Source organism: Pecten maximus, chromosome 16, assembly GCF_902652985.1.
Source record: "Pecten maximus chromosome 16, xPecMax1.1, whole genome shotgun sequence".
Classification (NCBI taxonomy): Eukaryota; Metazoa; Mollusca; class Bivalvia; order Pectinida; family Pectinidae; genus Pecten; species Pecten maximus.
Window position 1 is genome coordinate 22,646,642 of NC_047030.1, and position 27,739 is coordinate 22,674,380.

Below are 27,739 nucleotides of genomic sequence, written 5' to 3' on the forward strand. Positions count from 1 at the left end.
CTTCCCTAAACAACACTATCCCAGACTTAGAAGAAGAAAGCCTACACTTCCCTAAATAACGCAATCCAAGACTTGGAGTAAGAAAGTCCTAAATAACAGCTTATTGCCATTACGATCTGACTGTCTGAACGGAAAGACAAAGACATACATCAGGAATAAACTCCGACCATTAAGGTATGTATGAAGTAAGATCGTATATAGATCTATACCTACAGGATATATATTAATCAACCTCTTAACGAACACTGGCCAAGGCTGAAGACGCGACGACCTTTATAAATCACATCTCGGTATTACAATCCACCAAGAACTCCAGTGCTGTTGATTAACATCTAAATGGGTGTTTTCATAGAGTTACCATAACGTCTCGACAACATGGATATAAAATAAGCGAAACAAAAACAAAACAAAAAACAAAACAAAAAAACAAACAAAAAACAAAACAAAAAACAGATTTTTTTGAAATAAATAAAACAAGAGCTATTGGTATATTTGCTATCAAATGAATAAGACGAAAATAAATGTATACCAGCGGAGAAAAGAAACGCATGTTCAGGTTTTCTAATAAAACTTTGAGATTCGTGGTCTAAATTCAATTTTATTTCACAGTGAGCTATCTGCACTGTTAAAATGTTCTTCGGTTAAAATTCAGTCGACCGAGACTCCGCTCGACGCTTCATGCTTTCAGCAGATTTTTCAAGAAAGCGTGCATCCGGGGCACTCTTGCACCATATGTGCTGATAAATCATTACAAATCGAACATTGGAACAGTACAGATTAGTTGCACAACATTTTCTTTCGAGGAGATTGCACAGCGTTTGAGTAAATTCGATAGGGGTAGGGACGTTGCTCCTCTGATAATGCAAGGGCATTCGCAACGTCATATAGCCCAGCAATATGGTGTACATGAGACAACAATATCCCGTTTATTTAGGCGTCGCAGCATCACAGGGAGATTGGTTGACCGTCCAAGGAGCGGAAGTCCGCGCACTACGTTGTGCCGTCAAGATAGTGACATACGTCACTCGGACATGCATAAACGATTTCAAACGGAGACGGCACGTCAAGTTGTTGCAATCATGGTTGGCCAGTGTGTCCAGGAAGGTTAGACATCGGTTGCGGGTGTTTCCTTTAAGACCACGACTTCCCTACATTGGTCCGCAACGTAGCAAGGCGACCCAAACGTGGAATGCAGTGACTGCTTGCACATGCATCTATCGGTTTCGTTTGGCCCTTTGGAGACGCGTGTTGTTCACTGACGAGTCTCGCTTTACATGTCAAATGGACGACAACATGTGTATCGACGTCGTGGTGACCGATATTCTGACGCTTGCGAACCGGAAAGTGAATTTGTGTTATCTATCATTTGCAAATGATACAGCTTTGCCATACTAGACTTTTAATTTGATCAGAGATCGACATCTGAATGTGTGTTAGTGCAGTTCACAGTACACGTGTTAAAAGTCGATCGCGATATAGCGACAAGAGTTTGAATTTTATTCGAACTGAAATGGTTTTGTGCTTTAATTGGAAAACAAAAGTTTGTTTTAAGGATGTTTTAAATTAGTTGGTATGTTTATGTTTGTCAGTTTAGTTCCCACACAAAAATGAACATTGATCCGGGGCATTAAAGATTGTCTATAGAGGTAATGGGGTAAGGTTGCGTTAACCGAAATTTAAATGCATTCTAAGTTATCCATTGATCAATTGTATCTTAAAGGAAACAACCTTATATAATAAAAATGAAGTTTGACAGATAATTTAATTATATAGTTATGGGCTCGTAATGGTTGTTAAAAACATCTTTTACACCCAATGTTTATGTATATAGAGAGCAAGGAATTTGCAACTTCGCAGAAATAATTTCGTATGGGAAACTCATATCGGTCAATTCATCCCTCATCTAAAAACTCAGGGTCATAGGTCAAGAGGATTACTTCCACCCTACCAAATACCCTACCTCATTAAGGTTGAAGCGTCGGGTCAAAAGATACATTTTACAACATGTGGCAATTCAGCCAATTGCGGGGTTTACAATGGTTTACCTATCATTACAAAGGTCCTAGGCTGAGGTCTGCATTTACGGAACTGAAAGACACGCTTAGGTCTGATATTGAATAAGGTCGAATAGCAGATCCTTTCAATGGTGATTTTTTTTTTCTAATTTCAGAGTGTCGCCTGAAGGTTTTCTTCCTTAAAAGTCTGGTAGATGGCGAATAATCACTAATTCATCCGACCCGAAGGAATTTAGTGTGAATGATTATATTGATCCTAATTTGACAGTAACTTAATATACTTCATTTGACAAGGCTGTAGAGATGATCTAAATTTAGAGAAAGGTGCCTGGTTTGGAAAAAAGAATATCAAATCAACATTTCGTCTTTGGCCAAAGGGCTTGAATTATTAGGAATGTAATTTCAATACCAGTTTTACTTTGACAAATGTTTTCCCCATGGGGTTGTAGAACATATTCACTTTCTGGGGAAAAAGTCCTGATTTTTAGAATGGCTGGGTATTGATGAATTATTAGAACACTGTACTATTGCACATTGCTTAAAAACAACTTGTTTTGAAGGAGTCAGAATCTGAGTGGGTCTCAGTTTCGAGTAGTATATGTCAATCCGAAATTCTGAGGATGAAACTGAAATTGAAGCAAATGTGATAGTCATTAGAATCAAAGCACCCAAGGAGAAGGTGTTTGGACTTATTTAAATGATAAGGAGTATGCAGCGAAAGGTTAAATTGAATTGCAATTTGCTCTAGGGCAATGCCTTGGGTAAGTCTTTCTTCGGAAGCAATTGATTCATTTATAGAACCATAATTAGTATCTATAGTATTAGAGATATGTGTTTGGTCAGGTTTGTTACAGAACGAAAAGTTGATTTAATATTTTATCTTTAGTAATTTGAATAGTCGGATAGGAAAATTGTCAGACAGTTGATTTATTGTCCATGGCAAAAATGTCCAGTTGACGGTTAGACATGTGGTGCAGGGGGCTTGCAAAACTGTAACACAGACATTTTGTCGCGTTTTCAGTGACAGATTTCGTCAACCATCGCCTTGGAGAATACCAAGAAAAACGAAAACAATAAACTCTAGTCTTGGAAGTTGAATGCTGTATGTAGATCTTGCCATAATTTGGTCCTTCCTTTGTCACATTTAGTGAATTTTGTTTTGTGTTTGTCATATAAAAGAATAGTCCAATGAACAGTCAGAGTTTACCTGGCCGGTTTACTGTTTTACATAAAAAAGAGGGTAGGTGTGGATGACACGAATTTCATTCATAGAAATGAGGCAGGTTATAAAACGATAAAGTGTCATGGCTGTCAGTCCTGCTCCTATCTCAATAAAAATTATGTAGAAAATGTCATTGTGTATTGTGTAATCTAGGATCTATAGTTCCTGCTGTGACGCTTCTATGTTTTGTTTGACTTATTGTTGACATTTATTTATGGTGGGTGAGTCAGAATAACTTAATATACGGCTTTCATAAATAGGTGCAATTCTTTACGGAGAGGACATTCTGCTACTATTAGTCAGAAACTAGCAACCAGTCGAGCTATCAGATCACCTGTTATTTACTACTCTCCCTTGGCACTTACAAAATGTTTGTAAAGCTTCCGGTTAGGGATCGGAGTAATCATTGTTGCAAATATTATAGGGGAGAAGCTTGATACTTATTGTAGACACTACAGAGCCGTGCAAATTCTGTGGAGGGCTTCAGGGATTTGACAAGAACTAATTTGATATTCTAAGTTGGTTGATGAGTTCAAATTTCAGAAAGAAATGATATCGGGTACACCGAGTACTTTGATATCCAATAGCCTTTTTATGTTGGCAATATAACAAGCCAATGAGGCCATTTTGCGACACTTTTGACAAAATATGATCCAACTTGTTCATGTCTCTAGCCTATTATTGAGCCTCAGTTATGTGGGAATATAAATGATCAAATACTAAATATTTTACGCGAGTATAGGTTACAAACATTTCAACCATTTACAAGGACCACTCATTTAAGTTTACCCCGGGAGCGTTCTTAGCGGTTCATTTTGTCTCTTCAACTTGTTGTGAAAACTCAGTTGGAGATATTGACAATTAAAAAGTGAAAAATGTGTCCCGCATATTGGAGAACATTGCATATGATGAGATTTGATGGTACACATTGTATATGTTGATGGTTGGCTGGTTGGTTGGTACATTGAAATGGACATTGCCATCAATGCCTATTGGGCGAATGTGTTATTTGAATCCGTAGTCTTGTTTTGTTGATTGTCTGTCTATTGTGTATTCTATAATTAGATCTGTTCTCTTTTGAATAAATAAAATTAAAGTAAGACTGCGTGTAGGCTACTGGAGAGTTGTAAAGTATGTCTGGGTGAATACCGGTCGAGAAATGCTTTGATATAATTAACCATACCCCAGGAGGTCATATCCTGTCACGGTAATTTGAAGGAATTGTTGAAAATCACATATGTTTGTGAATGAAATAAGTTCTTGAGCATTTGAGAACATATTTGCTAGCCCCCTCCTTGTTTGCCCTCCATGCGCTATATTGCCCACGTTGGTATCAAAATTGAAATTGATTTGTAAAGAATATTGTGAAGGCGAAAACCCGACCTAGAATAATCAGTGTAGTTTTGGTTATATGGCCTGTTGAAGAGCCTCGGGCACATCGAAACATTTAAAGTTAAATATTCTTATTCTTATTTATCATGAACTTTTCATCAATTTACGCGGAATAATTCGATATCTTTACATTTGCGAACGCCTTTAGTGGTTTCATAGTTGACGCTGGATAGTCTCCTAAACATGTAACAGATGATGTTTTAATTATACAGTTTAGGTTTAAACAAATCGGAATTAACGTCAACCGGATATATCAGTTGGAAATATTGACATTTGAATAGCGAAATACGTTGCACTCAATTGAAAGCAATTTGATGAATGTTTAAATTGTATATGTTGGCGATTGTTATTAAATGGATTCGACATTGCTATAAATGCCTATTGGACAAGCATGCCATGCAAGGGGTGGCCTTTTATTGTTGATTTGCTCGTCTGTTATCTCTTATATAATGATCATTTTACGCAGCGTAACAATGTCCCACTATTATCTTGTCATGCTCTTGTCACAGTGTAGATAATAGCGAGGTACATGGGTTAAGCAACACAATATGGAGCATGCATCATAGGAACTTAAAAATGACAAATCATAGATAACTCCAACGTGACGTTAGTATACATATCTCAACCGTCCAGAGGAAGAGACTTAAAAACTTTCGTCTCCATGTTGATATTTCTACAAACAGTAGACAACGGAATAATCAATTCATTATTCTTATCTAAATTATGCAGACTATTTGACGTCGTACTTCACCTTAAGTCGGATAAAGTCATTCGAAATAAACGTAAAAGCTCAATACATTATTTCTTTCAAATTATCGCTTTTGATTAGTAACGTAAAATACCGTTTTATATAACCCATCGTATGTCACCGGTTGTATGTAGATATGTTAAGCTTTCATCCTTCACGTTACTTACACAGATACACAGATTTTTCAACGATCGTACGGTTTTGTTTTCGGACAAAACAACACATTAAATCGACATATAGCCACAACTGACAACGTAAATTCTTATCGATAAAACAGGAGCAAATTAACTCAATACTGTAAACGTGGACATTTAATCAAGGGACAAATTTTACGTTAATAACGCGGAGTCCGTTTGATCGCGAAAATTTCCCTAACGCGTATAGTTTGCATATCGAAATCGCGAAATTTAGCCCCACGAAAATAACCACGTTTACAGTAGATGATTAGACTGAGACACTTGTAAAGTTAGTTTGAATATCTCCTATGGGTTAAAGTATATGGTGTTTATAAACCAATGCTATAGACTTATATCCCTTTATACACAGTATATGAGAAAAAGAATCTTCCATTGGGTACGTCAGGGAAATCGTTAGTATATACTAGATAAATGTTAAAAATCGAAAGGATGATAGCTATATTTTATCATTTTATGGCAATACAAGGTTGATGAAGCATCAAACATTGTCTAAGAGCAGATCATGTTTGACAGACGGAAAAGTGTTATCGTAAAGTAAACATTTCGGTGGCCGAAAATCAAAAGCACTAGAAATAAAACGGTGTATGAACATTAGTGTTATTGCCAGAACAGCAGAGTTTTCAGTGAGCATCAGTAAGTGTCAGAAGGTTCTTTCCGGTAGGCACTTCTGTGTTTTACTTAGTAAGGCTAATTGTAATATCAACAGTGTCTTTATGTCGACGTTTTATACATGACTAACAACCTCAACCATCAATTTAACTGTTCCTTGCTAAACTCTATTGAAACGACCTGATCATTGTTTACCACAGTTTGTGATCCCTAGTGTACAATATGCATATTCCATCATACCCAGATATGAAGGGGTATTTTTCTCTCATATTTAGTTATTCTATGACAATTTCCCCCTATCTTTCATTCAGGCATTCCGCCATTTTGAAAATTCCCAACTATCTTTTTTTAAAGAAAACCGTGACTTGAAATGAATTATCCGAATTTCGTAATTAGTATGCTTTGGCGCTATGTTGTCTCTACCACGATTCCAATTTTGTGAATACGTTACGTAGACGTATGTTTACATGGTAGGTTCAGTCTCTGAGGCAGAAAACGCTAAACCCATCCGACGCATCAGATCACTTCACACTTTTTAAACTCTGTAGATATTGTTACGTTACTCTCGTATAATTGATTTTAGTCAGAACGGCGGTTTTCTCTGCACGTCCAAATGTTTTATTGAAAATCTCAACACAAAGCCAATCCCTAGAGTGTAAAAGATGATAGCATCATGAAAATAACATGTTTATGGCGTATGTCACTCTAACCGTATTGTTGTTCCTCCGTTTTTTTTTATTATTATTTATTTATATATTTTTGTTTTTGTTTGTTTGTTTGTTTGTTTGTTTTTTTGCTTGTTTTGTTTACCTTTTTTATTCATGAAATATCAATTGCTAGATTCTGTTTTAACAAAATGGAAATAAAAGTGTAGCCGACAGGAGCACGATCAATAAAATTTATTGCAATACTTCTGCTAGAAGTCGAACCAGGAACCTTTGGATTATGTGTCTTACGCTCAGCAGATCGAGTTAAATAGATGTTCTCTGTAGCCTAGAGGTATATAAAGCAGCTAATATTACACCAGGGTTTCACACGTAATCATCAAAACTAGTGTTTACACTATGCCCTTGAACATCTTTTAATTGTAAAACATGAATTTAATAAGCGAAATATTATAAATACAACTAATGAATATCTTGAACAATATAGTCTGAGAACTTTACATTTCTCCGGATTGTGTGTCATGAACAAAATTGCCATTGTATTATGGTTGTCTATCAATCTCCTCCCAGAAGTCAAGATGATTTAGATAGAGAGTTTAATGAATACGTTTTGATAACTCTGTAACTCATCCCCTAGTCATGATATATCAAACATGAGAGGTTCGTTTAGATGCAATAGCATTACTACTGTCCTTTCAAAGGAAATGGCTACCCTTTATTAGTAAGAAAGGAAAAACAAATGAGCAATCAATTATGCATTGTCACAATCATACATTCCCCAGGCACACCCTGGGAAATTCTCAGATTATCATCTTGGATCTGACCTAAATTAAGAAATCTATATAGATGTATCAATAAACAGCAGCTCTGGCTGCAATAACAGTAAAAATAGAAACAAATCCAAACACGAGATTATTTGTTTGTTTTCATTTTTTCAATGAACTTATTATCAAACATATTTTCGTCTGTAAGACTTGTACAAATAGGGTATAAGCCAAACATGAGATAGGTTTCCGCCTATAAGACTTGTACAAATATTGTATTAACCTAGCCCGAGATAGATTTCCGTTTATAAGTCTTGTACAAATATTGTATAAACCTAGCCCGATATATATTTCCGTCTATAAGACTTGTACAAATATTGTATAAACTTAGCCTGTAAAACCTAGCCCGATATATATTTCCGTCTATAAGACTTGTACAAATATTGTATAAACCTAGCCCGATATATATTTCCGTCTATAAGACTTGTATAAATATTGTATAAACCTAGCCCGATATATATTTCCGTCTATAAGACTTGTACAAATATTGTATAAAGAGTCTTATTTATAAGACTTGTACAAATATTGTATAAACCTAGCCCGAGATATATTTCTGCCTATCAGTCCTATTTAAACACTGGAATAAATATTTAAGTTCCGTGCTGGTAAGAAAGAATTTCCTTTCATGAAACTAAAAAAAAAATCCTATCAATGCTTATAATCAATTTCCTTATTGCAATCACAAAACAAAAACCAATGTACAAGTCCACCAATTCAATACTTTACTTTCGGCTTATTTTTTTACGAATCGCTTTGTTCACATATCCCTTCCGTGGCCTCTTTTGTGCCGTGCGTGACGTCAACAAAGCGGATGCTAGAGTGTAATATTGGCGGGAGATTGGAGCATGCAATGCGAGTTCAGGAAAGTGTCGTGCTTGTCGCATTGCGGATGTCCCGGTCAATGCCAACATACATTATATATGGCGGAACAACATATAACAACGCTGTCAAGGACATGTGACATATAAATACACCGATTTACATACTCAGGCATGTATACATGTAACACTGGATTACATAAACATTGAATAAACTATCTAAAAGATCTTTTATTTCCGCCTATCAGGCTTGTATAAAAAGGACTCGCACAACTAAATCTGCCAATCAGCTGGTGTTTCACCTGAACTAATTCCCAGAGGAAAATGTGCTTCTTAGGTTTGTAGCTGTTTTCCTGCGTAAATAACATATGAAATGGGTACTTTCTATTAATCCTGCAACTGCCACCGCATTGTCGGAATACACCCACCGTACATTGTATATATTTTTGCTGTATACGGCAGTGACGGAAAACAGCTGTATTTTGGAATCTTAGCACGTGCGTCAGTTCGACTGACCTACTTCAAAGTTAAACTACGTTTAAAAGGCGAACATATTTCTGTCATTTTTGACACCGTTTCACTTCAAAATGGTCATTTTTATGTCTCGGGACAGAAAGACAAAAGTGGCTCGCCAAGGCTCGCCAAGGCTCGCCACTTTTGTCTTTCTTTACCCTTGCCAAAATACAGCTTATATTTTAAGACACTGACCATGTATTCTCTGTATACGAGAATAAAGAGTAGGGTCTTGTGATTTGGAACATCAAAAAGATGTAGGATTGGAGGTGTAAAAAGGCGGGAATTCCCCAGGGTTACTGTCTTTCGAGTACACATGTGCTCTTATATGCCATTATACAAAAACAACATTTACCCGATAGAAAAAAAACTTCAAACTTTAATTGGATATAAATTTTACACCATTTAAACGACGAATGAAGGGATTGGGTCACTAGTAATGACATATAGTAAATTATTTGGTTGTGTGAGTCCTAAAAAACGCAAGAGAATAAAACTTCCACCAGCAGCTTCACCAACAAGCAATGAAAATGGACAAAACATCACATGTAAGAAATACAGTATATGACACGTAATGAATAGAACTTCATTATACAACTTCATCAGATTTTGGTGACGCGTCAGTGATGCCAGGTGACAAAAGTATGGAAATCCAGTAGAGAAGTTGGCCTAATTTGTAATGCATGTATAGAGAACAAGATTTACTGATTTCCCAATTTAATTCTAAACTACACAAAAGCACGTTTATATTCTGAGCCAAAACATTAATTAATTAATATAGACGAACTTAAAACTTAAGATTTATTATACAGAAATGTTATTGGTCAATCGTAAAACACCTATTCCGACCAGTAGTTAAGTAAATTGGTGATATAATAAAATGGCCACACACATTGCTTGTGCTAACACCACACAGCAGGTTATTTGCCGATACAGCTAATGTCCTTCGACCGAAAACAGTTTAGACGTTTCGTAAATAATGGAGATAACTAATACAAATATCCCCTTACCCCATATGTGAACAAACAACAAACTAGTCTGTTCATAAATGAAATATGTTCCTAATAGGTAGGCTGATGGCATTTCTACTTCGTTCAGACAAGCAGATAACCATGATGTGCCTCATGGAGCGAACCAATTTCCCCCTAATGTGCCTCATGGAGCAAACCAATTTTTCTCTGATGTGCCTCATGGACGAACCAATTTCCCCCTGATGTGTTTCATGAACGAACCATTTTCCCCTTATGTGGCTCACGGAGCAAACCAATTTTCCCATGATGTGCCTTATGGACGAACCAATTGTCCCCTGATGTGCCTCATGAACGAACCAATTTTCCCCTGATTTACCTCATGAACGAACCATTTTTTCCAATGTTGTGCATCACGGACGAACCATTTCCCCCCAGTTGTGCCTCATGATCGAACCAATTTTCCCCTGATGCGGTAACCAGTAAATACGCAAAGACAACTCAATTTTCCCCACTAATTCATTTGCACGACAATTACATGCATGCTGACATCTATCGCATTGTCAACATCAGCATTGTCTGCTTAATGTTCTACCATGGGCATACATTATGTATCGCGATAAGAATAATATCCAAATATTCAATCTCTGGCTTTCTATCTGCATATTGAAAAAAAAATCAATATTTCGGTAACTATAATTATTGCCAACAGGTATATAGCTTTAACACTATCATTAAAGCTGTAATAATATTGAATGCTATAGATTACGAATAGATTTTTTTTTTTTTCGACAGAAAACCAAATATTTCTTTATCAAACAGTAATCACATTTAACATATATGATTTCAAGTCGACAGCTGTATAAACTTACCGTTTTCATTCTTTAAGGGTTAGGGGTAGTCTATTTTGACTATGATTTGCCTTAATCAGCTGAATTTAATCTTTGTTAGTTACTGTTTCAGTATAATCATTTACAGTACTATTATACCAAACAGTTATGTGTTTAAATTGTCCAACAACTATCAGAGAAATATATTGGTATAAATATCCATGTCAAAGTAAATGTTGAATGGTGTAATGTAAATTATAACTTTATACCAAGACGTCTTACATCAGGTTCTCACAATTAATACAAATCAATATAATTGAGCTTTGATGAGGAGTCAACAAGGCGAAGGCACTTGCAATTAAAAGAAGATGATATAAATACCATATCATTCATGTCTCACTTGGTATGGTAAACACGCATACAGAAATCCAAGAATGTTTTACAGTCTAGGCAATTTGGACATATTTCAAAATATTCGGATTTGTAGGAGTGATTATTAGTTGTATTCTTATTGAAACTGGATCTGAACTTTTGCCAATTACTATTTTTTGTGTGCTTTGGTGTTCCGTTCGTAAACGTTTGTATCTAGAAAGCAGATGTTTATGACATGTTTCTCATTGTAGAATTAATTTCGTCTAAGTTCAATAAGTGATTTTTGATAATGGTAATAAAAAAAAATTAAAAAATTTGTATTGAAGCTTATATTGATTTTTGATAATTGGTAATCAAAAAATCAAAAACTTCTATCTTCTCATCTAAAAATAACTACAAATTCATTGATTGGATTAGACAGCAGACTCGATGCCAATTAAGATTACACCAAACCAATAGCCAAATGAAACTTTAACAATGTACAATTTTATGATAGAAGGGAATCAACTCTTATTCATAAATAGTTTATGCTATAGACATCCATATCAAGTATTTGCCTTGCCAAAGGGGTTGGAACATGAACACTTATGTCTTTTCTCTGAGAATTCCAGCATTATCCACACACTGTATTTTTAAGATACATGCTTATTGAAAAACCGGTAAAAAACTGTGCATTAAGTAATAAAATTTAGAGTTGTTGCATAACTGCGTAGATCCACTTACAAGCTTGTATATTAGATATCATTGTATAGCTATATTTCAGTAGCATTTATATACCTTTAATCAAATCTATCCGACAGGTAAAATGGTGAAGTAGTTAGTTATTTGTTCATTCAAATTAGTATCTATAATGTACTAAGATGATTTGTCAATTTCAGTGGTATATAAAAAAAACAACCATGACGTACATAGTTGATGTTCAATCATTGCAAATTTAGATAATCATTAAAAAGGTCAAAGTTTTCATAACTTAATTAAAAAATACAGATATTTTGTCCAAGCCTTATAAATGTTTATATAATGTGTCGCCTTTTCACTTTGATCTTTGTTCAGATACATAATAAACGGCTGCTTAAAATGTATATCCGACGGATTAATACACAATTATTATGTAATGTAAGTAACTTAAAGAAAAACTACTTGAATATTGTCTGAATTACATTTTTGTGAATTTAGTCTATATGTTGGATCAGCTTGAAAATATGTAAACATAGTCGTTCTTAGATGAAGTGACTCACATTAGCTCATTATAAAAAACATATCGGACGGCTAAGTCCTAACATTGACATTATATATTTCGATGTCATGCTAAGGGTCTAAAAGAGATTTTAATCTAAAGATAACCTTAACACTAAGCTCAAAAAGCCTTAGCTTACAACACACACACAAATCCTATTTTTCTTGACTACCATTTATAATGCTATAAATAGAGAATAAATGAATTGTTGTTTGTGCATGGATATATAACTTCGTAAGGTGGTAAAAATGTTTGAATTTTTTTTTTATTATTATCAATTTTTTATTTGCAAAATTAGAAAACAAATAGTACTTTACTATGGAATTTCTCAAACGACAGCGTCCTGGTTACTGCTTACTGCCTACTGCTCACTTCCTACTGCAGACAATGTGTACTTACTGCCAACTGCATACTACTTACTGTACTAGTCTAGTTACAACGGATAGCTTAGTGTTTCAAGATAGCATCACCGATGTGTAAAAACAAAAACTCTGTACCTGTACCCCCTACTGGGAAGTGGGCAGTAGACAGTAGGCATTTGGTAGTAAGTAGTAAACAGTAGACCTACAGTAGGCAGACGGCATAGCAAGCATCAATAAGTAAGCAGGGGATACAAACAATGTAGCTGTCAGTACCAACTACAGCCAGCAGTAGGCAGGATGCTGTCGCCTACGGAATTCCATAGATAACTAATTAAAGCATTTCAGTTTTAAATCCTACCAGTAAGGGTTTTAACGTATAATGCATTTGCATCTTATATCCCAATTTTTTTTATTGATTGACGTAATATATATTCTTACCTACCGAACAACTGGTCTTATTCGCTTTGTACGTTTTGTTTGTCATTAAGTTAGAATACCACGTATTTTTATTGTAACTTCAATATTTCCAAATCTTTCCCCCTTAAACTTTTTCTCTTATATACAGCTGTATATATGCATCTGTGTAGATTGCATATTGTGGAATTATAGTTTATAATTTCGGCATACCGACGATAACACAAATATGACAAATGACTTATCTTGTTATTTATCGAAGAAGTAGTTTCTATGAGGCATCGATCGTTTTAAGGTTACCACGAATGATGACGGACGTTATCTACTTTAAGGCTTAAAGACAAATAACGAAACCGAGTCGCTTGCATACATTATGACATTCTGATCAACAAAATTTCTTTTAATTTCTGGTGACTATGCTAGCTGTAGAATCAATGAATCAATCAATGCTATGACAATTTTCAAAGGCGAAGACACTTAAAAGCAATGATTACCCGCCGGAGATTTATGGGTTTTGGCCTCAGATATTATTTCTAAAAATTCAAAAATTTGGTTCTTTTTTTTGCGATGATAACAACAAAAGCAGACAATAGATGTGTGTATATACAACATTGGAAATATGTCCCATAATACTCAGATGGTATCCCTGACAGCACACTCTTAAGACGATGAATACCGAAACTTACAACTTTATCGTGATTGACCATTTTCTATATAGTATGCACAGGCCTTAGTCCTGTGTCGGAAAGTCGTCTTCTAAACATTTCTTCAAAAGATAAACTGAAGATCAAACTTGACGGATTTATTTTCTTTGGCGCTTTTTTTTATGCAGAAAACATACCTATTACATCTACACATCTGCAGCTATTCTATGATATTATGGAAATAGTAGTAAGATTTTCTGTGTAATATTTTATTAATGATCAGTGATACTAAACACTAAACGAGTTGAACCCCTAATGTGGAAACTATCTTTTGCTGATATTAAATTGAAGTATACCTATATCTCCATCTACGCTTAGTTTGGGTTTTGGTACAATATGAATAGTGGCTGATAACAATAGACATCAGCCCGTTTGCTTTGATCTTTACTTACGACGTTACCATCAAGGACAGCTTACAACTCAGCTGCATCAAAAGTGTTATGATTTCAATTCCCTTTAATTGTAAGTTTTCCACTTTTTGATAATAACATCCCTGCTTCTCCTACCTCCTTTGTTTACATGCCCCAGTTGATTCGATATTCAGCTTGTTTCCATCATCACGATTTTCGTGGCAGATGTCAACTAACGGGAAAATAAACAACACAAGATTTTGAAGGATTCATGTTGATAAAGATCACTCTGACCTTTTTTAGCAATATTCTATATCTTTGTACAGTATGACGTGTTCGATGCTTGTTGATATACCTAGTGGTTCCATTGTCGTCAACCTAGTTATCATTTTGCTAGTGTGACGTAACCCAGATTTGACCTAGATTGTTTTTGGCGGGCGTCATCGATTATGCAGAAGACGTTTACTCTCTCGGAACATCTGGTTTCTATTTTCTTTGATCTTTTTGATCTCTTACTCGAAAATATTCATAAGAAATATGCCGTGGTATTCCAGCAAGGTAATAAATATAAATTAAGTCTTATTACTTTTAATAAGTTAAAAGAAAAACAAATGTGTATCAAAAGATATAGATAACTATTACAAACTTAATAGATCAAACGCCTTTCCCGACGATTAGTGAAGTAGGGTGATAAGATGATAATAAAATGGTCATAGAACTTTAGGACGTCGACACTAAAGCAGGTTACTTACCGAAAAATCTAATGTCCTTTGTCTGAAATAGGTCAGATGCTTCTCCGGTAATTTGAAGAAATATCTTTCTCCCCTACGTACCAGATGTGACCAACCTAATTCGCGTTTTATTTTCCAAGCTGTCTAACGACATGTCGACCTGATTCAGACGAACAGATTATCATGGCGCACTCTGGAATAGATAACAAGATAGGGAAGGTACAGTAGAAAATGGCTTGATTTCCTTTGTTCTTTCACTCCCATTAACGCGTCAGGCATATCATTGTAATTGTCATTATCATATATGTTTTGCGACCAAAGACCAAAAATCATGTTTAATGAAGTTTTTACTGTACTGCTTGTAAAGGTGTAATGTTAATATGGTCTTTTATAGCTGTGTACCATGATACAGTCTAGATTAGCAATGACTGTAATTATACAGGTTTGTGTCTATATTTTCAAGTTTATGTGTGTAGTCACACAAGCTTTGAATTTACTTATATCACTGCTGGCGATGCGATACTGATTCAGTGGATACATAGTATCGTGATTTGGACAATTCAAAATTATTCTTCTTCTGTAAGAATGAAAATGTTTTGTCCATATTTGGCCAGAAGCATTCTTGGGTGAAGGGAAACCAATTTCATATAAATAATCGGTCTGGTCTCCGGAGGTTTGGGAGCAGCAGACAATATTGGAGATACAACAATGTTTTTAAAATCCTTCCTTTGTGATGTGTTGTAGTGTTATTCCATAATCTCTGCAATATCCAGGTAAGCGATACAGGGCCCCTTAGGTATCTTGTTATTATTTAAACTAAACTCGTTCGGACAGTTATCGGCACGACCAATTGTCAACCGAAAGACAGCCATATTACAGACTTGCTTAGCGACCTATTTTTATAGACGCCAGTAATTATCGCTGTCAAAATAACGCAAAATAGACTCTTATAACAAACCATTCAAAGGTGGGGTTTCAAAAACTACCCACATTCCGATTTCTTCCAAACCTTTCAGTATTGTACTACAAGATGTATAATTGCAAGATATATATTTTCATTCCCGAAGGCTTTTAAAAGTCACATTTTTACCCTATCACCCTTTTTCCATCTCTTGAAGATTTTGAGTTCATCACCTGTATTAAGCATGTTGTGAAGAGTGCCCACACTCTTGGTTTCTTCTTTCTGCTGGATATTTTTTTAATTGAAATCAGGGAAAAATTAATACAGCTCGTGCAATTTCCGAAAATGACACCAAATTGTATTAAATGCTGTTAAATTCCTAATTGGCCATGGAAATGTTGGTAAACAACATGTAATGAAAGAGTACACGTATTGTAAACTATACATACCAGGTTATAAATGATAAATAGTTCCCACTGCCACATATTTGATTTTAAATGGTAAAATATGCATTTTACTGTAAATATTGAATTGCCTAATGAACACGAAATTCTGGGAGTGAACATTGATTTTTTTGTTATCAACCCATTATTAATTGCTATCAAAGTATCAAAAGTAAATTAATCTTCACAATTTACACATCACAAGAGGCCCTTGGGCATTAACGGTCACCTGAGGTCTGAAATACATGCTGATAGTTTATACTTTTATTTTTATATTCATCTAACACCATTGACCCCTGTGAGCATTAAAAACGGTCAAGGTAAAGTGTGTTCGACCAACGACAGTGGTCCAAATGCGATCGAAAAAAAAGTATTAGTTTCGTCTCGTCAATCTTCTGGTTTGGGTGTGGTGGATCCTTTGGTAATGACTAATTACTAACACCATAGATCTCAGGTTCAAATGACACCTAATCTCCACACCACATTAAGATATAATCATTTGCATTTTTTTTTATTGTAATTGGCATTTTTCCTGAATAATTCGCGGTGTATATAACACAACTGTACATATCAATGCATAATATGGTTACAATAGCAAAAGTTTCATTCGAGTGAAAGTTAATAATCATTGTTAATCATAGATAATCAATTGAATTAACAATTCAATAAAAATTCAATAAACAATTCAATAAACAATTCAATACACAATTCCGATGCTGATGTTGACAAATGCTACAGTGCTGGATAAATCATGTAGGGTCTATTAGTATATCCGTATCTTCACCACAACTGTAGCTTGAAACCAAGAGCTCTACTTAAAAATGGAACGGACTTCAAAAATGTTCCGACAGGAAATCTGATGGATAATGGACATCGGAGATACGGGGGGAAAATACGACAAATTAATAACTTGAAAATAAAGGTATGTAAAATGACGAGCTACGCGTGATTTATTTGTAGTTTATTAATCAGATCTGTCCATAGTAATACAGACCTTGTCTCCAACCCTCGGCAAGGGTGTAATACCCCTGGCCATTTTGGTCCCATCCCACTGCTTGGCCTCGGATCTGGTGCTCGTAAGGGACAGCAACAGGATTTTTACTGAGGACATCCAAATAGCTAACACCAATCGGAACGTACCAGTATAATATTTGATTGGATGTTTTTATAAGTATCTTTCTTCCGTCTTTTGAAATATCCCCACCTAGAGGTCCGGGGTCAGAGGTCGTAATGGGCAGGGTAAGCGTGTTCGTAAAATGAACAGGGGTATCACTGTCGGTCCAAGAATGCGGGGGAATAGCTCCAACCTGACCATGCCCGTTTGGTGCTTTAGTGATGACGTACAGAACCCCTTGAGGGTCAACCATCAATGTATCGGCATCCAAACCTGGTGGGTTCCACCTGAAGTTATAAGGCAAATGATATATAAAAGGTAAGTAACACATCTTAAAGTGATGAACTAAATTATTACCGCAGTGCATGTAGAGGCCATAGCGTAAGGAAATCCGGAACGGAAAAATAAAGTGCACTAGTTCTTAATAGATTTAGTAAATATCTAACTTGAATATATCTTTTATTTTATGGATTTATAACACACAAGCAAATAAACATAGAGAGGTATTAAGGAAGAATTAGAAGAGTGGGATGTTTTGTAATGTTTTTAGTTATTGAAAATACATAAGGTTATTCGTCGCTTTATTAAGACGCAAGATGGCGGATACGACTGAGGACGACGATTTGTCGTCTCCGGACAATCTATCTTCTCAAGGTAATACGAGCCCGAAACAGTACTTTGAGATGCAACCCGTGTCTTTCCAAGACTGTGGTGAGTCAGTAAACAATACATGTGATACAGATACCGGTGATTTCGAAGAATATACCGATTGTTTTGAAACGGACAGTAACACCGATCTTGATAATATATGTACGTTACTTGATCCCTCATTGAACTTGTCAATGTCCCAAGGCGCTAGCAGTTCTCTGCAACTATCGTGTATTCCTGACCAAGCTTTTATTCAAAGTTTAAATGAAGAACTGAATAATCAACCCAAAAAACTTTATATTTCTAAATTGTTGAAGCTTACATACAGCTCACTTGACTCCATTACCTGGTATAGGACAACGTTATTGAACAGAACGAGATCTATCGAGGGGTGCCCCGAAGGTGATCTTGTCACAAGGAAAAGTACCCTTAAAGGGGGCTCAAGTGCTTGTAAATACGCCGATGACTGTTACATCTTGTATCAATTCATTCAGGGTGACAGAAGTGATATTTGCACCATATTTACTCGACAACGTCCAAAACTCGAATCTTCCACACCTGACCTTACGCCTTGTGGTCCGAGTATGGTGAACCTAGCGAGTACTATACATAGTCTAGTCGAGCGAGTGTCTGAAACGCGAAAAGGATTCGGCATCCAAGATCCATCTTCTTGAATTAGAAAATAAGAATCTTAGAACTCAATTAGACGGTCATATTGACGAGTCGCGCTCCAAGTTAACAAGACTAAGTTCGAGTTATAAGGCTATATCGGAAACATATATTTCCAAAGAATGTATTGGCCATGAAACGTGTTTGGAAAGTTTGGACAAATTATCATCTAAATTAACCTCTCTCTCTCTCTCTCCTCTGCCGTAAGCGAGGTTAAGAAAAGTCAAAGAACTCTTTCGAAACAAATGAGTAATGCCCCTGTTGGTACCCCTGACATTCCTGTCAGACAGGTAAACAGTATTACTAGTGGGTCACAACCGCCTAACAATAGACATTCCGACACGCGTGCTCGCCCCACTGCCCCGCAAGGTCACCAATGTCAACCCGTGTGCTCTCCTACGGTGGCCCTTGAGCGTATTGAGCAGTCTGCAAATACTGCGACCTCCCCAGAAACCGCTCCTGGCAACACTTCGGTCATTGATACTGCAAATTTGCCGTCAGATTCAGTGCTTATTACCTCTTGTTTCGCCAATCCAGACACCAAGACCTCTCAATCTTTTGCAATTGTAGAATCAAATAATCAACGTGACTCACAAAATTCTCTTAATTATGCAGATGCCGTTTGTAAAATTCCAGTTCGAATTGGCCGGCGCGACCCGCCCTCCGACATCCCTCAAAAGAGGAACTTAGATGAAAACGACATTTTTGTTGGCGCTCACAGAGCTAAGGCGGCTCAGTTCTATATCGGTAACATCGGCGAATCCACCACCGAATCGGGCATTGTGAATTATCTGGCTTCAGCTGGAGTTACAGTTTCTAAAATAAACATGTTCAACTCCAGGAATGGTTTACTGTCTGCAAAAATTGTTGTTCCGAGACCTCAGGCACATATTCTTGAACAACAAAACTTCTGGCCAAAAAAGGTTAGGTGCAGAAAATAGCTGCGCAATAAAGTTTGGCGTGAAAAGTTAGCACCACGCCAACCGGTGTCTTCCTTCAATGATATAAATGCTACATCGCATGATTAACAGTTTACCTGTGTTTCCTCTTTTGTTCATCATGTCACTATTTGTGTTTTCCTGGAACGTCAGAGGAATAATCTCGTCTTCGCTATGTATAAATAATTCACGAAAGCTATAACACTTACCCTTCACCTACTGACACTAATTATAATTCCATATGTTGTGGTAGTGGTGGACTGGTATTTCTAGTTCATAAGAGCCTCTGTTACTCTGTAGAGGGAATATATATTAGTCAATCAAATCGTATAATCGGAATTAGTATACACCGTGTTGATTCCACACCGCTTTTTCTGTTTGGTGTATACATGCCAAGCGATTCTAGTTTAACAGAATTTACAGAACTCATTGTCTCACTCGCAGACATCATTAAGTTCTACGCTGAAAATGGTGACGTAGTAGTAGTTGGTGATTTCAACGCTCAATATGATACTACATTTCCGGCGTCATACTCAGCTCGACGGAAGAAGCATCTACTCCATGAACTAATCTCTTCCAATAATCTTATCGCCATTAATAAATCAAATGTGTGCGATGGTCTCTCTAACACTTTCACCCCAACTGAAACTACCATTGACTACATTCTGCCGAAAGACACTATGACCGATTGTGTTGAATCAGCAAGAGTTTTTTCCACTCCTGACACAGATATAGCATCTGACCATGCAGTATTGGAATGTTCTTTAAGATCGCCACCCATAGTACACTCCTCATGTCTCAAACCATCAGTCCATCTGAAATGGAAATCGTGTAATGTTGACCACCTGATACAATACCAGTTGGCGGTTGACAGTGTTTTGGTACAATACACCGACTTTGATATTAAGGGCCCAGCAGACATTGATCTATTCAATGAGATCGTTACGGATACTTTATTTACCTGTGCACAGTCTTGTATCCCAGTATCGCGATATAACCCTCGTTTGAAACCTTATTGGAATAATGATGTGAAAGCAGCTCATAAGACTGCTCGTGACAGGCGGAATGAGTGGATCGTTGACGGGAAACCGCGTGGGTTTCAACATCCATCTTACCGACTGTACAAAAACGCAAAACGCGCTTTCAAAAATGTCCAGTGCTCTGCGTATGACGAATATTTTCCCTGCAGCAAAATTTGAATGATGCTGCGGATTGTGACAGTAAAACATTCTGGCGGGCTCTAAAGCAATTTAAAAGCCCCACTCGTTGTCATTATTCACCGTTAAAAGTAGGTAATGAAACTTTAAGGTCTCCAGTTGAGATAACGGAGGCTTTCAGTAAATATTTTCAAACAATTTACATGGCTAATTCAAAACGAGCGGTTCCGATTGAGGTTGAAATATTTGACGGTCCTACTGATGTTCTTGATACAGAAGAACTGAACAGAAAACCAGTGTTTTCTGAAATCGAACCGGCAATTAGAAGTCTAAAGCTAGGAAAAGCCCCGGGTGTAGACAGTATACAGAATGAACATTTAAGGTATGGAGGCCGAACTCTAATACTGTGTATACTGAAGCTTTTCACCAAGTGCATGGAGTTGGAACACGTCCCAACTATCTGGAAAAAATGCATTATTCTTCCAATATTTAAAGGTGGTACTAAGTCCCGTGGTGATCCGGCAAGTTATAGGCCCATTTCCCTTCTTTGTTGCATCTATAAACTTTTTGAAAAAGTCATCAGTGTTCGCATACAGGATTCATTAGTCACTTCAGATACCGTATTTCCGAACGCACAACAAAACGGCTTCAGAAAATCCCTAGGATGTTTATCTGCCACATATGCCCTGCAAGAAACTATCCATCATAATCTTGAACTGAATAGTAAAGTTTTTATAGCATTTTTGGATATCAGAAAGGCTTTGGCACTGTTTGGCACGCTGGACTTCTCCACAAAATTCACAATCTCGGAATCACTGGTAATCGCTTTAACACCATTCGAGACTCCTACACGGACATGATGAGTGCTGTGACGTGGCATGGCATGACGTCACAGTGGTTTTATGTTGGATCTGGTGTCAGGCAAGGCGGTGTATTATCTACGTTTTTATACCAGTCATTCATAGACAATATTCTTGATCATCTAGAAAATAGTCAAAACGGTGCGAATGTTGCGATTCTTAATACTTGTAATCCGACTCTTGCCGACGACATTACGTTGATAAGTACGTCACATCTAGCTTTTCAAAGACTCCTGGATATATGTCAGACTTATAGTGAAAAGTGGAAATTCGAATTTAATAACTCGAAATGTAAAATTGTTGTAGTTGGTAACTTTATTCCGAGCCGCCCGAACTTTGCCTGGAGGCTTGGTTCTGACAGCATAGAGACCGCTGTATCCCAGGTTCACCTTAGGACAATAATCTCATCTACGATGTCCAACATGGAAAGAGTACAAACTGCGTGTGACAAAAGAAGAAGAACGGAAATTGACAGGAGAAAGCTGTGTTTCTTACAGAAAGTTATCTCCCTTGACTGCTCTTTTCTGGTTAAAAGGATTTTCTTAGCGCGACTATATTCGTTTCTGAGCGCGCATGCCTTCAAACCTGGATGTCCTCGCGCCAACGGGTACTTCCCAGATATAACCAATGTGCTCCAGAGATATAAACTATTTCCTTACCTTGTTACATATACTTAAACCTACGTCTTTCCTCCGAAACGACAATGGAAACGTCTAGTAAAGGCGGCTATATCTAGTACCGAAAACAAAGCCTTACATGATCGCATGGCATCTGATCGCGACTTTGAGTTGTTTCGCGCGTGCCACTGCTCATATGGACCTTACGTTATGTGGCCAGTCGCGGAATCTCTACCAGACACCCAGATAATTCAATCGTTATGTGAAACATTGACCTCAAGCCATGTTAGTGCAGTGTGTGTCTTGTGCAACCAGCCCTTCAGCGATGTCATCGTGCATAGCAGCTCCATCTGCCCCCACTTCAGGGAATCACGTGAACTTTTCCTACAAGATATTCTGAACGATTTTGGCCCACGTGTTTTCAACATCGTGACATGCGAGAACAACGTATCATTTGTTCAAGTCCTACTAGGCGCTAGTAAGAATATTCCATTTGATGATGGCATTTGCAGGAATCGCTTCCTTATGAAGGCGGCTCGATTCGTCGTTAGCGTCACGCGCTTATTCTCGCCCTGATTCTGATGTAAGTACGCGATATTGAGTAAGCTACATAGTAGCTACTCATGGAAAGCGCGCTAAATGAACTCTTCACTTATTTTGATATTCCTTATTTATTTTTTCTGTCGATTTTGTTGTATTCCACTTATCTCCTTTGGGAGGAAATAAAGTTTGATGATGATGATGATGATGATCTTAAAGTGATGAACTAAATTATTACCGCAGTGCATGTAGAGGCCATAGCGTAAGGAAATCCGGAACGGAAAAATAAAGTGCACTATTCTTATAGATTTAGTAAATATCTAACTTGAATATATCTTTTATTTTATGGATTTATAACACACAAGCAAATAAACATAGAGAGGTATTAAGGAAGAATTAGAAGAGTGGGATGTTTTGTAATGTTTTTAGTTATTGAAAATACATAAGGTTATTCGTCGCTTTATTAAGTCTCTTCATCAAATATATATATAGAGAGATATATAAAGTAAAAAAAAATATGTATATAAACTTACGTGAAGTGAAGTTCTCCATCCACCCGTACTTTGACATCATGACGTGGGCTAGATGGCAGTACGGCGGGCTCTCTGATCTTATAAATAATATCACGTGCACCACTGCCGGAATGGTCACCGATGTCCCCTAACAAACAGTAATTCATAGGAGAATGTTTGGCACTTATCGACATGTCTTTTTAACACTGATAAGATATATGAAGCTTTGTCAGTTAGTGTTAGAGAGGCGATCATTAATATCAAGGCTAATGCATCTTTGACTTAACGTTTAAAAACGAAATATGATATCGAGATTGGTGGAAAATATGTCATTTATATTGATGTAAATGTAGTATTTCTTTGCGACTAGTCAAAAATACATTAGAACAATGAATCTAGCTGCAATTCATGATAATATATACAATCTACATGATACAGGGCCTAACTATTAATTGCTATGATATTAGGTACTAGTCTTTCAGACGGGACTCTGTTTGAGAATTAGATAGTCAGTGACCTTAGGTTGCGGTCACATTAATTAAATTATCTGTTCGTCCGATAACACTACATTATACTACAATACGAATTCAGTTTGAACCAAAATAGCAACGGTAGTGGACACATGGTCTGCTTTTCGTGATTTGTTTGGTTTGGTTTGGTGTATTGGTTTATTAAGCCTAGGTCATTTAAGGACGGCCTCCCGTGTGTGAAAGATGCATTTGTTTTAGAGGGCTGCGGTATGTTCGTGTTTGTATCCTTGTGATAGCGCGGAACTGATGCAAACTTTATAGTGCTACCTCACTGAATCACACTGCCGAAGACACCACACCCGGTCACGTTATACTGACAACGGGCAAACCAGTCGTTATACTCCCAAACATGATGAGCGTTAATCCAGAGTAGCAACTAACATCTTTAAAGACTCTGGTATGTCCCGGCAAGGAGAAACATAAAGCATTAAACAATAAAAACTGAAAAGGTTTTAAAACATATCTCAACTTTAAAGTCAGGCCGATTCGTGTGCAAATTCTACGCGATGGCCGATACTACGCTAATATTTCGGAGTTTGTCGTCAGAATTACTTATTAGTTTATTTTAGAAATTACATTTAGATCAACCTTTATGATACAATTATATTGCAAGAGCTGTTTCTACATTTTGTTCAAAGTCCAGAACTCTAATCATTAACATGTTCATTTCTGTCGAAAATAACAGTTATTTTCAAAATCTACAGTATTGGCATGTCAACTTTGCTGTTTGCCTTTTTGAAGATGTTTCCTGTTTTAGCATGTGTGTACTTCATCACACACACATATGTTAATTACTACATCCAGCATCCCCCAACATACCTATATAGATGCAATGTCCTTCCTGTCCACCTCCACAGGGGCCGCATGCGATGTCCTCCCAGTCGTAATTGCTAGCTCCAGTCACTTTGATAGAAGCCATTAGCTGTCCAGTCATGCCATTCAAAGCATACACGTGGGAGTTGTCACCCCGGTCATTATGGACATATAACACATTGGGATGAATGCGACTCGAGCATAATCCAGATGTTCCTGTTATACTGGTATCGCTTACTATGCCCATCAGATGAGCGTCTGAATAATGGACAGGCTCTGTAGGTGGCGCTGCAAGAGAACGAAAAAGAGCAATGGTGTCAGATGGGAAACAGCATCAGTTCCATAACTACTTTTTTCTCGTCTTCCTTTGACACAATACCACATACATGGTGTTTATTCAGGTTAGTATGAAGGTCTTACTGAAATCAAACCGAGTCGTCAAACACAGTCATTATGGATACAACGAATTGTTGTCCTGCCAAAACGCGACCTCGGTCCTGGATGTGCAGTCATTTTTAATGTATGCATAATATGCTGACCATAAGACATTACACCTAAAGGGGTTTGGTAAGGTTATAGAGGATATCTGACAGCGTCTTCAGTGATACCAAATGAATTTCACGAGTGGGACTACTGTTGTTGTTGTTTTTTCGCGAATGCGTAGCACAAAAGAAATATATTTGGTACTACTGAAGGTACTGCTGGATTCTATTCCTTACATTTTAGTTCAAAATCGACCGTGTCAGCTTTATATTTCTCCCATTTTCGTTTGTAAGCAGTGCTTTGAATAGTCAAATAAGAAAAAAAGCGATATTTAAGTGAAAATTATCGGAAATAAAATGATATGTTGCACGTTAGGAAAATCGCTTTCGTAGAATGAATAATTTTCTCTAGGTACAAGGTTGCCAGGGAATTGATTGGAGTAAATACGAAACGGAATAATTGATACTGTACTGTTGGTGGCGCTGCAAGAGAAAGAAAATAGTTTGGGCGTCGACTTGTAACTGTGTCACATTCGTAACTGTTTAAAGTGGAAGAAAACAATCTAATCGAGTAAATGCTATCGAGTCAGTCGCTCGTTTATACAAAGCAATGAGGACACAGTATGTTTATAACCTACCAACTATGAAGATCAAATTCCTTGTGTTCATGATTTAGTACATAATGCATTATGTAATGTGAACTAGAGAGAAAAGGAAAATCTACCAGCAGAAACAACCACACGAGACAAAAACAAAAACAAAAACAAGAGAGTACCGAAATATTAACAAAACCGTAATTCTAACTCAAAATCGACAAAACAACGGCAAAACAACGAGAATTATAGATTTGTATTTGGGACCTCTGAACAAGTATAAGGAGACTAAGACCACGTACTCCGGAAGAGAAAGCACATCCTGCTTTGTTGACGACACCGATCATACAAATCTAGGTCAAATCAGAGTCACATTCTCAAAATGCGAACTAAGTTGGATGACAACGTTACCACTATCTACAGCATTGAACACGGATGACTTCATACCACCAAAAAAACACTTTTTGCAATGAAAGCATAAGGTCAATCATAAATCTTTCCAATCATTTTCATCAGTCTGTATCCCCCCTTGTATTGTTTATTGTTTCGTCAGTAGTCCTTCAATATCGAATCAAAAATTAACTATAGAGAGACTGAATAATCACGCTTAGTAGAAAACTCAGTTGTAATTGTGATGCAGCATGGACGGAACCCAGAATGTGCTATTATTGGTAATAGGCAAGTCTAGGCGCCCTAGATGTTTAAAAATGACCTTGCCGCTCCCCTACCTCGCAAACAAAAATACTTGTATGGCAGCAACTTGAGAAGAAATTCGACCGACACCACCGGAAAGTCTCCGTGGTCATCGACAATTCCCCTGCCCGCCAATCTGAAAGCGATCGAGCTGATTTTCCTCCCATCGAACACCACAAGTAAGACACAGCCAATGGACCAGGGGATCATACAGAACCTGAAAGGAGAGTCCTTATCATGTACATTAGAGAGTCCTTATAAGGTATATTGAGGCAGCTGATGACAATGCTATCCCAGAAATCATCTTCCTAGACGCCCTCAGAATGCTGACCTATGCATGAAGACAAGTGATAGAGGACACTATCCAGAACCATGCCGACACACCTACCAGCGAACCAATTAATGACGACATCATCGGCGACATTCAGCAGCAGAAACAGCTCTCCGACAGTGATGGCGAAGATGACGATTCAAATCTACCATCCACACCTAACCCGTCCTCTGATGCCGTCCGCGACGCATGCGACACCATCATGACCCACTTAGAGAACTGGGAGGATTCCGGCGATTTACTAACCATGATGACTCACATCTCGGGAAAATTTTCAACAAACTTATTAAGGAAACTAGTTCGACACCAGTCCAAGATAACAACATTTCTTAGTGACTGTGTGCATGATGGTAACAGATAGACATTTAGTGTAAGATATGGACAGCAGTGCTTAGTTATTTAGTGCGTTTTTTATCTTTCTTATTTTACTAGTTTTCAAATTAGACATTTAGTGCAATGTACGGACAATACGGGAAAACGTCATTTCCGATCTACCAGGAAACATTGAAATTTCATATCCATAGACAATACGCTTTTATAGGTTAGTAGAGTCTGTATCTGTATACGTTCATTCAGAAAACCGGTAAAAGTGATTTTAAAGCAAATGTCTCGAGGGAAAAAGATGATCAGTGATGAGCTAGTCCTGCAATAAACAAGATGGTGGCACGGGATGCACAGACAAGAGGAAAACCTAAGTAACTGCCCTCAGAAGGAGAGGCAAGCCAAATTCAGGTTGAAATTCTATAGACAATTCCCCTTTTGTGTCACCATAAACTAGCGACAATGAAGAAGAAATGCAGTAATGCGAAAAGTACAGTAAATACTTCATCGATTCCAAAGTCAAAATCATGGTAACATTCACTTATGCAAAAAAATGCCTAAATAAAGATGAAGGCAAGCCTTGAGTGAGTACAAAGAGAAGATAAT

General features: G+C 37.1%; 1 protein-coding gene across 1 annotated transcript; it reads right to left on the reverse strand.

Annotated features, from left to right (window-relative positions):
* Positions 1-17,099: 17,099 nt before the first annotated feature.
* Positions 17,100-27,061, reverse strand: LOC117344702. Its single transcript, XM_033907531.1, has 4 exons — positions 26,962-27,061; positions 24,720-25,001; positions 23,392-23,518; positions 17,100-17,716 (listed from the first exon to the last, which is right to left on the reverse strand). Exons 1-4 carry the CDS (start codon positions 27,059-27,061, stop codon positions 17,284-17,286), a joined length of 942 nt encoding a protein of 313 aa, XP_033763422.1. The 3' UTR covers positions 17,100-17,283.
* Between the last annotated feature and the right edge of the window lie 678 nt (positions 27,062-27,739).

What these genes read in the sequence shown, in the direction of transcription:
- LOC117344702 (XM_033907531.1), bottom strand. Translation starts at nt 27,061, where the DNA reads ATGGTTAGTAAATCGCCGGAATCCTCCCAGTTCTCTAAGTGGGTCATG. An exon ending in GGACGGGTTAGGTGTGGATG is followed by an intron (nt 25,002 to 26,961) that starts GTAGATTTGAAT and finishes GTTCTCTTGCAG; the next exon opens with CGCCACCTACAGAGCCTGTC. An exon ending in GATGGAGAACTTCACTTCAC is followed by an intron (nt 17,717 to 23,391) that starts GTAAGTTTATAT and finishes TTATAACTTCAG; the next exon opens with GTGGAACCCACCAGGTTTGG.